This window comes from Hylobates moloch, unplaced genomic scaffold (genome assembly GCF_009828535.3).
Source record: "Hylobates moloch isolate HMO894 unplaced genomic scaffold, HMol_V3 SCAFFOLD_23, whole genome shotgun sequence".
Lineage (NCBI taxonomy): Eukaryota > Metazoa > Chordata > Mammalia > Primates > Hylobatidae > Hylobates > Hylobates moloch.
Genome location: NW_026652298.1, coordinates 37,539,005 through 37,552,501, shown reverse-complemented (window position 1 = coordinate 37,552,501; position 13,497 = coordinate 37,539,005). Strand labels below are relative to the sequence as shown.

Genomic DNA, 13,497 nt, shown 5'->3' with positions numbered 1-13,497 from the left:
CCTCCTCATAGGAGAAGTGCAGATCTCATGCCTAAGTGTGCCAGGGTCCTGATGGGCGCCACCTACAGCCTCCCGCCCTCACGCGGGAGTCACACTGAATGAACTAGCCCAGATCCACAGAGACTTCTAAACACGGCTTGGTGCTGCCATGGAAAGTACACAGGGCTCAGATTTGGGGGTGGGGTGACTTAGTCTGGGGTCAGGGAATGTGTAAGGATTTCTTGGGATGGCTGTGACAAATGATGTCTAACTGTGGCTTGAAACAGCAGAAATGTATTCTCTCACCATCATGGAGGCACACGTCAGAAACCGAGGTGTCAGCAGGGCCACGGTCCCCGAAGGCGCTGGGGGAGGGCGCTTCCTTACCTCTCCCCACTCCCGGGGCCGCAGGCACCCATTGTCATCCTTGGGCTTGTAGCTGCATCACTCCGGTCTTTGCCTCCGTCTTCCCTTGGCCTTCCCTTCGAATCTGCGTCCAAACCTCCCTCTCCTTTCTTCTGTTAAGAACCAGTTACTGGATTTAGAGCCCCTCAATCCAGTATGACCTCATCTTAACTTAATTACATCTGCAAAGACCCTGGTTCCAAATAAGGTCACATGCACAGGTAGGGGGTGGGTGTGGGGTAGGACCCAAACTTGTCTTCATTGGAAACACAGCTCAGGCCACTACAGAAGAAAGTGGTGTTGGAGCTGGGAGCTGGCTGACGGGCTGGGAGCAGTGAGGAGCCATCCAGGGGAGGGCGTTGAGGCTGGCGGTGTGGGGAGGCCAGGAGGCCACCTTGGAAGGCCCGAGGCCAGGTGGCGCGAGGGGCGCCTGCTGGCCTGTCTGCAACAGCTTCCCTCAGGTGGAACCTTTCTCATGGCTGAACTTCTTGGCCGTCAGATGTTCCCACCAGACTGTGTTCAGCCTCAGAGTCTATAACTGTGTTTCTAGGCTGGGTGCCGTGGCTCATACCTGTAATCCCAAGCACTTTGGGAGGCTGAGGTGGGCGGATCACTTGAGGCCAGACGTTGGAGACCATCCCGGCCAACATGGTGAAACCCCGTCTCCACTAAGAATACGAAAATTAGCCGGCCGTGGTGGTGGGCGCCTGTAATCCCAGCTAATTGGGAGGCTGAGGCAGAAGAATCACTTGAACCTGGGGGGTGGAGCTTGCAGTGAGCCAAGATAGCGCCACTGCACTCCAGCATGGGTGACTGAGGGAGACTCTGTCTCAAAAAAAAAAAAAAAAAAATCTATAATCGTGTTTCCTTTTTAAACAGGAAACTACTTTGCTTCGCACTTTTTCATGGGAGGAGAGAAATTTGACACCCCCCACCCTGAAGGTTACCTCTTTGGAGAGAACATGGATCTGAACTTCCTGGGCAGCCGCCCGGTCCAGGTGGGTCTGGACAGGGCTGTCTCATGGGGCTGCGGGGGTGGGAGGCCCCTGTCCCCAGAGGTCTGCATCGCAGCCATGAGGGCAAGCAGGCACCAAATCACCCCTAAACGGGGCAGAGCTCCTGGCAGGATTCCAGTTGAGCTTGGGTGTGGGCACGTGCCCTGGAATGGGTTGTGTCCTGGTGCTGCCTCTTAGAGGCCAGACGGCCAGGGGCAGGTCACTGAGAAACAGAGCAGCCATACTGAATGGGTGCGTCTGGGCTGCAGCGGCTGCAGAACGTTGTGGATTTGATTCTAGCCTTCTTGGATGACTTTCTTTACAAAGCAAAAATAGTATTTACAGCCCAGGCATTGTGGCTAATGCCTGTAATCCCAGCACCTGGGGAGGCTGAGGCAGGCAGATCACCTGAGGCCAGGAGTTTGAGACGAGCCTGGCCAAAATGGTGAAACCCTATCTCAAAAAAAAAAAAAAATTAGCCAGGGGTGGTGGCACGTGCCTGTAATCCCAGCTAGTTGGGAGGCTGAGGCAGGAGAATCACTTGAATCTGAGAGGCAGAGGTGGCAGTGAGCCGAGATTGTGCCACTGCAGTCCAGCCTGGGCAACAAAGGGAGACTGTCTCAAAAAAAAAAAAAAAAAAATTTACTTTCTCTAGAGCAGTGGGCAAGAGACATGGTCCAAAGGAGCGATGCAGACAGCTGGCTAACATCTTCCCCTCGTTGCCAGAGGAGGGCACATTCGAGTACTGTCATAGTACTCGAGTACTGTGAGCTGTCCGTTTGTTCAGCACACATTTGGTACCTGCTGCATGCCTAGCACTCTTCCAGGGCCTGGGGTGAAAGCAGACCCTGCCTCTGCTACCTAGTGGGGGTGTAGACAATTAATATAGGACATATGGGTAGAAGAGAGAAAAGGCAGAAAGGGAGGCTCCACTGGAGAGGCCGTGGCTGAACCAAGCCATGATAGGTAGGAAGGAGGCCCCTCCAGGAGGAGCAAGAAGGCAGGGGGCCTGGGAACAGAGGAGGAGGTGAGAGGGTGCAGGCCTCGGGAGATAGGAGGCTGGAGGAGCCAGTAAACTTTGGGGGCCCTGGGGGCGGGTTGCTGAGCTGTGCTCATAGGAAGCTTTGAGGATGGAAAGGGTGGGACCCGAGGAAGGGGCTGAGGTTGTTCGGGGCAGTGATGGATATGGGAAGCCTGGGAGAGCAGGTTGGCGATAGACGGCCCCAGCATGCAGGAATCCGGCGTTGAGGCTGCCTGGCCGGATTTGCTCAGGGTGGTTTGGTCCTGGCTGTTGCATGTGCTGGCTGCGTGGCCTGTAGCTTCTCCCTGTAAATGAGGACAGCGCACCCAGCTCAGCCCCTCACACTGGGCGAGAGCCCAGGGATACCCGCTGGGGCTGTGGCCGCTGCAGCCTGACCCGTTTTCTGTTGTTGGCTGCTCCTGAGGGAGTCACCTGGGGCCCCGTGGTTTTTCTCCTAGTTTCCCTACGTCACTCCTGCCCCCCACGAGCCCGTGAAGACGCTGCGGAGCCTGGTGAACATCCGCAAAGACTCCCTGCGGCTGGTGAGGTAACCTTCGCCCTGCCCCTGGGGACCCTGTGGCTCTGTGGGGCGCAGCCTGGGGTGGAGGTTCTGGCTTGATGGTTGAGGAAAAGGGCAGGCGGGAGGGGCCCCAGTTTCTGCGCCCTCCCGTGTGGAATCAGCGACTGCGCTGGGCTGAGTAGGGGAAAGGGCATGCGGAACAAGAGCCGTTTAGCCAGGGCTTCTCAGCTGTGCTGCACAGGGACCCTGGGCAGTGTCTGGAGGCAGCCAGGTGGGGTGCCTGGCATCTCAGGTGGGTGCCAGGGGTGCTGCAGACTTCCTGCCACACACAGGACGGCCCCCCCACTGACAGGAATGACCCAGCACCAGATTTCAGTAGGTTCAGAAACTGCTTAAACTGGCTAGACTTGAGGCATCTGGGGCTTTCTCTGAACCAAAAGCATGTACCCCATCTTCTGTGGGCAGGAAGAAGGAGAGGCAAGCCCTGGACCACTGGGCTTTCATGTCCAAATAGGAAACAGCCCCCATGTCTACTGGAGAAGTGGGCTGTGACCACATAGCCACCTCCACGGCCCCTCAGGCTGGCAGGGGAGGAGGCAGCCTTTGCGGATGTGGCCGCTGACCCGCTGCCCCTCTCTCCACCGCCTGGGGTAGGTACAAAGACGACGGTGACAGCCCCACCGAGGACGGCGACAAGCCCCGGGTGCTCTACAGCCTGGAGTTCACCTTCGACGCTGATGCCCGCGTGGCCATCACCATCTACTGCCAGGCATCGGAGGAGTGCCTGAACGGCAGGGCAGTGTGAGTCCCGTGGACGGCTGGCACCAGCCTGGCTGGGGGCCCTGGACTCCTGGGGGAGGCTTCTGTCCGCCTTACTAACCAGAGGGAGAAAACCAAACCGTGCTCTCTCACCATACTCCCAGGACTTCACCACAATGTGAGGGGCTTCTCCCACCCCAAGGACTCCCCACTTCTCTGCGGGAACCAGCTGGGGTCCTGTGACTCGTTTCAGTTCCAACGCTGCCTGGAGTTTGTGCAGCCCCTGCACTTTGAGGGCCCAGTCCCACAAGACTGCCCCACTTCAGATGCCACTCATAAGCCCCCGCTGTCACCTGAACTTCTCACCAACCAGCCATAAATCAGGCTCCCACAGCCCCCTCCTCGGGCTTGATGAGTTGCTAGTGTGGCTCACAGAACCCAGGGAAACACTTGGCTGGTGTTTGTTGGTTGATTGTGAAGGATTCAGATGAAGAGGTTCACAGGTGTGGGGGAAGGGGTGGGGCGTACCACCTTCCTCATATTCAGCAACCCGGAAGCTCTCCTGAAAACCCCGTATTTCAGGGCCTTTTCTGGAGGCTTCGTCACGTAGGCAGGATTGATGATTAAGTCCGTCTCCAGCCCCTGTCCCCTCCCTGGAGGATGGGGCTGGGCTGAAATTCAGTTCCAGGTGTTTTTTGTTTGTTTGTTTGTTATTTTTTGAGACGGAGCCTCACTCTGCTGCCAAGGCTGGAGTGCAGTGGCGCAATCTCGGCTCACTGCAACCTCTGCCTCCTGGGTTTAAGCAATTCTCCTGCCTCAGCCTCCTGAGTAGCTGGGGCTACAGGCACGCACCACCACGCTTGGCTAATTTTTGTATTTTTAGTAGAGATGGGGGTTTTGCCATTTTGGCCGGGATGGTCTCAATCTCTTGACCCCATGATCTGTCCATCTCCGCCTCCCAAAGTGGTTTTTGTTTGTTTTTGAGACAGAGTTTCAAAACGACAACTCTTGTTGTCCAGGCTGGAGTGCAATAGTGTGATCTTGGCTCACTGCAACCTCCGCCTCTTGGGTTCAAGTGCTTCTCCTGCCTCAGCTTCCCGCGTAGCTGGGATTACAGGCATGCGCTACTATGCCTGGCTAATTTTGTATTTTTGCTAGAGACGGGGTTTCTCCATGTTGGTCAGGCTGGTCTTGAACTCTCGACCTCAGGTGATCCACCTGTCTTGGCCTCCCAAAGTGCTGAGATTACAGCCGTGAGCCCCCACACCCAGCCCACTTGGCCCAGGTTTTTGTTCGTTTTTCCTCGGGAGCTCTTAGATGACACTTCAGAGTCTCTAATCATGGCTTGGTCTTTCTGGCGCCCCTCCCCCCCAGGAGCCAAGAGTCACCTCATTGGCACATAAGACACTCCTACCACCCGGGAAATTCCAAGGGTTTGGAGTTCTGTGTTGGGAGCAAAGGTCAAGGAACAAATGTTAGAACAAAAGGGGCTGCTAGCACCCGTCGCTCAGGAAATGACAAGGGTTTTAGAGGACTCTGTGTCGGGAACCGGGGCCGGGACCAAATATTTATTTTTTAATGTGTCATAATTACATATTTGCACTTTCAGAGGTTTTATTTGAGATAAGGGTCCTTCTGGCCCTGAAAGTGTGAAAGCTGCAACTTCAGCAAGAGCTGGCAGGGCCGCCTCCAGGCTACAAGGGCACATCTGCCCCAAGTGGTTTTAGAGACAGGCAGGAGCGTGCCCCCGCCTTCCTGCATTGGAGCACACCGCCCAGTGGTCAGCTTTGCATCTGGGGATAGGGTGTGGTTGAGCCTAGGCTTTGAATGCTGTCCCCGCTGAGTGGCTTGGGGCACGTGACTGCTTGTGCCTCTGTGTCCTCAGCTGGAAATGTGGGTGGGTGGTGTGAGGAGGGGACCATGTGTCCTGTGCACAGCCCCTCGCGTGACAGGTGCTCATGAAAGGAGCCTGAGTGCTCGAGCTGAGGGGCTGGTGGAGACAACTTACCTGGAGCTTCTTAGGGACCTGCCACCAGGTGAGGCCGCCCTTGGGCTCTGGCCCTGGGCTCCCCGGCAGCCAGGGCTCCTCCTGGGGAGCAGCACTTGGAGGAACAGGTCCCTTTTTCTTTTTCTTTTTTTTTTTTTTTTTTTTTTTGAGACAGAGTCTCGCTCTGTCACCCAGGCTGGAGTGCAGTGGCGCGATCTCGGCTCACTGCAAGCTCCGCCTCCCGGGTTCGCGCCATTCTCCTGCCTCAGCCTCTCCGAGTAGCTGGGACTACAGGCGCCCGCCACCACGCCCGGCTAATTTTTTGTATTTTTAGTAGAGACGGGGTTTCACCGTGGTCTCGATCTCCTGACCTTGTGATCCGCCCGCCTCAGCCTCCCAAAGTGCTGGGATTACAAGCGTGAGCCACTGCGCCCGGCCAGGTCCCTTTTTCTAGACGGTTCTTTGAGGCTCTACCTTGCCCTGGCACTTGATTATATTTCTTTAATGACAGTAGTAATGCATGCCTGTGTGCTATGACAGGCGTGGAATTCTTGGGTGTAGGAGCGTTTGGAGTGACCAGGGCAGGCCCCTCTGTCCCCTCCTTGCACCCCACTGCTTGGGGTTGAGTGTGTGACACCCATGGGGCCTGGTGCCCTCCTCAGACCTGGCCGACATGGTGGAGGAGCTGGGTTCTGGGTCCAGGGGCTGCCACAGAGAGGGTGCTGGCGGAGGTCACAGGCCAGTGTGAGTAAGTGGTCTGTCCCCTGCCCCCCCAGTGCTCCAGCTGTCAGGGGCTGGGTGACCATGTCGGGTGCACTTGAAGAGAGGGTACTGCTGCTACCAGAAAGGCTAGAGAGAGCAGAGAGGGTGCCCTGCCAGCCCTGGCTGGTGTCACCCTGTCCTAGACCCCTAGGGACTAGTGATCTAGTGATGAGAGAAATGCCACAGTCCCCCCTTCTCAGGACCTGGCACAAGGCCAGCTTCCCCTCCCAGCGGGGATCACTGAAGGAGCGGCTCCAGTGCCACAGTCCCCCTCTCTCAGGCCGTGGTGCAAGGCCAGCTTCCCCTCCCAGTGGGGATCACAGTGAAGGAGCGGCTCCAGTGCTACAGTCCCCCTCTCTCAGGACCTGGTACGAGGTCTGCTTCCCCTCCCAGCGGGGATCACAGAGCAGGATCAGCTGCAGGACCTGGAGGCCATGCCCAGGCACGCGGACACCATCCAGCCTGCCAGTGCTCCATCCATTTGAGCTGCAGGGCAAGCCACCCTCCCTGCCTCCTGACAAGGAAACTGAGGCTCAGACAGAGGGATGTGTCCAGGCCTCCACATCTCACAGGAGAAAGCCGGGGTCCGCCTGAGGTGGTGTCTTACTGTGCCTTTTACTGAGGCTGAGCCCGGGCCTCCCTTGTAGTGCCTCCAACCATGCTGGGCTCTGGCGGCCATGGCAGGCCTCTTCTGCCTTTGTGTGTACAGTGGTGGCCCTCCCCATGCCCCACCTCACCTCTGGGCTTGGTGTGCCTTTGTCCAGGAGAGCCTGTGGAGCCCTGGCCACAGGCAGGGAGGGCGGGGGGGTGGAGGGAGGGGCTGTGGGTTGTGTATTGGGTTCCTGCATGGAGTTTTATCAGAAATGAAACTGCTTGAGGCACCTGTCCTAGGGATGCATTCGTGCCTGTGGCTAAGACATGCAGAAGGGTGGTCCTTGAAGCAGTGTTGGGAAAAGTGAGATGTTGGTGACCATCTGCTGGTGTCTCCCAGGGGCCCTGACTGAATCAGTAAAACCACAGCGGGACCTGTGTGGTGGTTCACAGGACGCAGCCCCTGATGTGTGCGGACGCATGAAAGAGCAGTGTTGACGCCTACCCCATCTGAATGTGGAGGAAGAGAGACCCGTGCTGCATGTGGGCACCACTGTGCCTCCGCCCTCCGGGTCTGATCTGTGGGTCTCTGCTGAGGCAGACAGCAGGCCTCTGGGCATAAGGGTTGGGGAAGGAGCATTTTGCGCTGTGTATACTTAAGTACTGTGTTCATTTAAAAAGTAAACAAACCCAAGCTGGGTGCAGTGACTCATGCCTGTAATCCCAGCACTTTGGGAGGCTGAGGCAGGTGGATCACTTGAGGTCAGGAGTTCGAGACCAGCCTGGCCAACATGGTGAAACCCCATCTGTACTAAAAATAAAACATTAACCTAGCATGATGGCGCACACCTGTAATCCCACTACTCGGGAAGCTGAGGCAGGAGGATCACTTGAACTCAGAAGGCACAGGTTGCAGTGAGCTGAGATCACAGCGCTGCACTCCAGCCCGGGCGACAGAGCAAGACTCTTAAAAAAAAAAAAGTGAACCAACTTAGCACTGCATGGAAAGGAAAAGCACAGCTACATTGGGGAGGCAGCAAAGGGATTGGGCAGGCGTGGGCTCTGGGAGAATCGTAGCCAGGTCTGACCTGGGCAAAGCTGCATGGTGAGCAGAGAGGCTGTGGAAGGCCCTGGAAGGGTGAGGGCCACGTGGCCATGTAGGCTGTTTGCTGTCCCCTATGAGAGAGGGTCCCCAAAAGACAGGTGTCTGCATCCCTGCCAGCTGTCAGAGTGGGAGGGACGGGCACGGAGGGCCCTCTTCCTGCCTCAGTCTCACTGCTTGCTCCTGGCTCCCTGCAGATACAGCCCCAAGAGCCCCTTGCTACAGTCTGAGACCGTCCACTACAAGAGAGGAGTGAGCCAGCAGTTCTCCCTACCCTCCTTCAAGATCGACTTCTCGGAATGGAAGGATGACGAGGTAATCCTGGCTGGGCTCCTCCTTGCCCTTTGCTCCTCCCGAATTCTCTCCCTTGGTGGGGGTGGGGCCAGCACACAGTGGGGCCTGTGTGTTTGGCTTCCTCTGGGGTTCACAAGTCCTAGGAACGGCCGCCCCAGTCTGTGTGCTCAGGTGGACATGCAGATGGGCGGGAGCAAGGCCTGGGCCACATGCTGGTGGGGCCAGGGAACCAGAGGCTGACCAGCCAGCCACACGTGGAGGCTCGGACACTGGGGTTTGGGGAGGTGTGAAGAATGGGGCTCCCTCTGCTGGGCTGCAGCAATGCAGGGTCTGTTCACACCAGGTGGCATTCCCTGAAGCTTTTTAACCTTACTTTTGTTTAAAATCTTGGTGCAGACATCTTTTTTTTTTTTTTTTTTTGAGACAGAGTGTCACTCTGTCGCTCAGGCTGGAGTGCAGTGGTGCAATCTGGGATCACTACAACCTCCACCTCCCGGGTTCACGCCATTCTCCTGGCTCAGTCTCCGTAGTGGCTGGGACTACAGGCGCCCGCCACCACGCCCGGGTAATTTTTTGTGTTTTTAGTAGAGACGGGGTTTCACCGTGTTAGCCAGGATGGTCTTGATCTCCTGACCTCGTGATCCACCCACCTTGGCCTCCCAAAGTGCTGGGATTACAGGTGTGAGCCACTGCGCCTGGCCATTGCTGCAGACCTCTTTTAACCAGGCCTTTTGTAGGTTGCGGCTTGAGTGCCTGCTTTGCTAGTTTTCCCTCCTAGGCCCCTTTCCAGCTTTCAGTCAAAGCTGTGTCCTCCCTTCTTCCCCCTTTGCCTTGTTTTCCAGCGTCCATCTGGTCTGCAGCTTGCAAAGACCCTGGTCCAGGGGGTTCCTGTGTAACAGTACAGACTTTGTGTGGCCAGGCGTGGTGGCTCACGCCTGCAATCCCAGCACTTTGGGAGGCCCAGGCAGGCGGATCACGAGGTCAGGAGATCAAGACCATCCTGGCTAACGGTGAAACCTCGTCTCTACTAAAAATACAAAAAATTAGCCGGGTATGGTGGTGGGTGCCTGTACACCCAGCCACTGGGGAGGCTGAGGCAGGAGAATGGCGTGAATCCAGGAGGCGGAGCTTGCAGTGAGCCGAGATCGCGCCACTGCACTCCAGCCTGGGCGACAGAGCGAGACTGTGTCTCAAAAAAAAAATATATATATATATCTTGTGGGTCCAAGATCTGAGGCCAGGAGGAGATACTGACCACATGCCCTGCTAGCAGGCCTCATGAGCCGACTTACACTGGGGACATTCCTGTGGCTCTCTTCCTGACCTGTAGCCACTCTCTGTAAAAAGCCTCCCTCGTCCTTGCATTAACAATAAAACAAGCCAGGTATGGTGGCTCTAGTCTGTAATCCCAGCACTTTGGGAGGCTGAGGTGGAAGGATCATTTGAGGCTAGGAGTCTGAGACCAGCCTGCCAGCCTGAGTAAAACCTTGTCTCTATGAAAAATACAAAAATTAGCTGAGCGTGGTGGTATTTGCCTATAGTCCCAGCTACTGAGGAGGCTGAAGTGGGAAGATCACCTGAGCCCAGGAGATCGAGGCTGCAGTGAGCCATGATCGTGCCACCGCACTTAAGCCTGGGTGACAGAGTGAGACCCTGTCTCAAAAGTGAAAGTAGCTGGGAGTGGGGGACCACCAGGTTGTCTAAGGAGGGGTGAACTGGTCCAGGTTGGAAACCAAGCAGATCAAAACTGCCATGCTGATCAGTAGTGGGATTTTAGCTTTGAATAGCCACTGCACTCCAGCCTGAGCAACATAGCGAGACTCCATTTCTTAGGAAGGTAAAAAAAAAAAAAAAGTAAAAGTAAAATAAACGTCTCCCTAGAGTTCCTCGGGTGGGCGGAGTCTCTGTCCTCTCCTAGCATCACTGGCGTGGACCCCACACTCTGCTTTCACGTGTGACTGTGGGTGCTGTGTGGCATGTGTGCTGAGCTATGGGGAGTGGGAGTTTGGGGGGTGTCTGTGTTCCCTGTTTGTTTCATGTTCCCTGGGCTCCCTCCCCCAGCCCCTCTGGGGAGCCCCAGTCTCTGTGTCCTGTGAGCCATGGGTTTGCAGGTGAGGTGGCTAGGGGAGGTGAGTGGTCATTGTGGCCAGCTTCCTGAGGGGTACGGTGTTCAGCGTCCAGAGAGGGTTGGAACCACGGTGCCCTTAGTTGTCCTTACCTCTGTCCCATACTTGGCACTGGACCCATCAGGGGTCCTTTGGTAAGGGTTTGCTGAGGAAGCTGAAGGAGCGCCCGCGTGCAGCGTAGCCCTGGCTCGTGCGTGGATGGCCGTGCTGAGTTCGCGCACGTCAGGGGCAGCTGCTGCTGCGGGGCCTTCAAGGTGCTATCCTTCTCAGGACTTTTGTGGATGTAAGTGACAGAAAAACACTTGGTCTGGTTTAAGAAAAGAAAACCAGAGACTTACTGGTGTAGATTCAGAGAAGGCTGGGTGGCCTGAGGTTTCTTCCAGGGCCTGTGTCATCAGGGTGGGGATCTGTGTGGCTTAGCCTCCCATCTCTCTCAGCTGGCCCTGCTCTAAGTGAGTGCCCTGCAGGCCAGCGCATGGCCATCCGGCTGGGTCCAGAGGTGCTTGGAGGCCGTGTGCCTTCTCTTTGTGGCCCCACTTGGGGCGGGGGCCTCCTGTCCTGCAGCCAGGCCACAGAGACCTGGAGTAGGAGGGAGACGCTTCCCCAAAGAGAACCTGAGGGGCTCAGATGCTGGGCCAGGCATGGCTTAACATCAAGAGCACAGATGCAAGGACAGGCCACAGGGGTGCCCAGCATGGCTGCACTGGCCTTGCCTAGCAGCAGAGAGGACATGTGTGGAGGGGCTGGGGGCCCACTTTCGTTCTGCCGCTTTCTCTCTCTAGAGCGTTAGGCCAGTTCTGCAGCTCTGTGAGCCTGGGTTTGCCCCTCTGTAGGCTGGGGCTGGAAGCAGTCCCTTGTAGGGTGGCCATGAGGGGTCTGTGATCAGCATGCAGAGGGCTTTGCCCGGGGCCGCCCACTGTAAACCGGTCTGCCAGCCGGGGAGTGGGAGAGAAGGCTATAGCCACCATCATGCACGCCTCCCTAGACCATTGGTTTTTATTCCGTACCAGTAAAGCACTGTCAGCACTGAGTTTCTGCAGTGTGATGAGAAAAAAACTACAGCTCACTCAGAGGCTCCTCAGAGCACAAAGTGGCCCACGCCAGTGCTGCGGTGCTGGCTGCGTGGATGCATTCCAGGGGTGGGCAGGGGCGCGGGGGTGGACGTGCTCCACAAAGCTCTGCCTCCCCCGTCTGGCTCCGTCACCTAAAGGAGCGGCTGCCGGTGCATGAACTCCCCATTTCCGGGCTTAGTGACAGCCCTTGTGGCAGCAGTGTGGGAGCGTTGCCAGGCAACCCTGGGACGATGGCTCCTATGCAGACTCAGTGGAGTGGGCAGGAAACAGGCTCACAAGGGTCCTACAGTCCCAGCATGATCAGCCCCTGACAGGCCCCCCAGACCAGGGAAGGGAGTGTCCCTCTCTGTGGCAAGCCCAGGTGTCTGTGGTATCCCTCAGATGGCTGGAAGCTGGAGGCCTGGCTGGGCCCTGGTGGGTGTGAACATGTGCCCCACCTCCCTGCAGCCTTTTTTTTTTTCCCCTTTTTTTGAGATAGGGGCTTACTGTCTCCCAGGCTGGAGTGCGGTGGCACAATCACAGCTTGCTGCAGCCTCGAACTCCTGGGTTAAGCGATCCTCTCACCTCAACTTTTCCCAGTAGCTGGGACTACAGGTGCCACAACTACCGGCTGATTTTTTTTTTTTTTTTTTTTTTTTGTAGAGACAGAGTTTCACTATGTTGCCTAGGCTGGTCTCAAACTCCCGGGCTCCAGCAGTCCTCGTACCTTGGCCTCCCAGAGTGTTGAGATTGTAGGCGTGAGCCACCATGTCAGGCCCACCAGTCTGCAGCTTTCTGATGTGTGTGGACGTTTTCACAAAGCCCTGGCCCAGGATTGGCTTCCTTGGCCACCTTTCACACCCTTTTCTCCTTCTGCACCTTCCAGCCCCCTCCCGGAGGAGGCTGGGTCGGCTCCCGTTGCCTGGACACACGGGGCTTCAGGGTGCTGGTGTTGACTGTGTGTTCTGCCAGCCACAGCACTGGAGCTTTGCGTTAGGCATGGCTTCCGTTCCATTTTGCCAAATGGGGAAACTGAGGCTTAGCCACCACGCCCAGCTAAATTTTTGTATTTTTAGTAGAGACGGGGTTTCACCACGTTGGCCAAGCTGGTCTCGAACTCCTGACCGCCAGTGATCCGCCTGACTCAGCCTCCCAAACTGCTGGGATTACAGGCGTCGGCCACTGCACCCGGCCAAATATTACTATTATTTAAGGAACAGAGGGAAATGTTTCTTCCTAAGATTTGTCAACACAGTGAATTTCCTACCAAAAACACAGGCGAGGAGAAAGGAGTTACAGAGGACCACAGACAGCAGTCAGGAGAAGGGGGACGGGGAGAAACATCAGCGTCAAGAAAGTGCCCGACTGCGAACCAGGGAGGCTACGTGGACATGGACACAGGGCAAAGGCTGGCAGCACCCAGGCGCTCCCAGGCATGTCCCCACCCAGCAGAACTCCGTACCCACAGGCACCTGGCACATGGCTACCGCAGCTTCCTGCCATCTGGAGCTAAGAGTTCCATTCTGACCAGAATGAATGGCACAGGTAACCCATCCACACAAGAAGCCCCGGGCAGGCAGCCATCAGCTGAACAAACCACAAGCCTGGAGACCAAGTCCACACGGGCCTACGCCCCGCATCTCACGAGGAAGGGTCAGGGGTTCCAGCCACAAGTCCCATGGAACGGACACCAACACACACATGGACAGAGGTGGCCAGAGACACTGATGCCGGGGGCTATGCTGTGAAGGCTGAGAAGTGCCGTGGTCTCTGTTAGTGAGGAAGGGTGGAGCCAGGAGCTGGCAGGGCACTGGCCCAGAGCCAGAGTCAGGGCTGCTGGCGTCGAGTCTAACTCCTCAACCATTCACTACAAACAGAACCCTACCTGAGCCTCAGTTTCCCCA

The 13,497-nt window shown here is 56.7% G+C and overlaps 1 protein-coding gene across 9 annotated transcripts in view; it reads left to right on the top strand.

Moving 5' to 3' along the window:
• Positions 1 to 13,497, top strand: part of MGRN1 (mahogunin ring finger 1) — a 72,428-nt gene that overhangs the window by 31,024 nt on the left and 27,907 nt on the right. For all 9 annotated transcript variants that reach the window (XR_009211829.1, XM_058434135.1, XM_058434133.1 and 6 more), the window contains exons 2-5: positions 1,264 to 1,382; positions 2,859 to 2,947; positions 3,575 to 3,721; positions 8,319 to 8,436. Coding sequence is in view for 8 of the 9 variants with exons in the window: in XM_032144625.2 (XP_032000516.1) it covers positions 1,264 to 1,382; positions 2,859 to 2,947; positions 3,575 to 3,721; positions 8,319 to 8,436 (473 nt within the window). In the remaining variant the exon portion in view is untranslated. The remainder of the gene's footprint in view (positions 1 to 1,263; positions 1,383 to 2,858; positions 2,948 to 3,574; positions 3,722 to 8,318; positions 8,437 to 13,497) is intronic.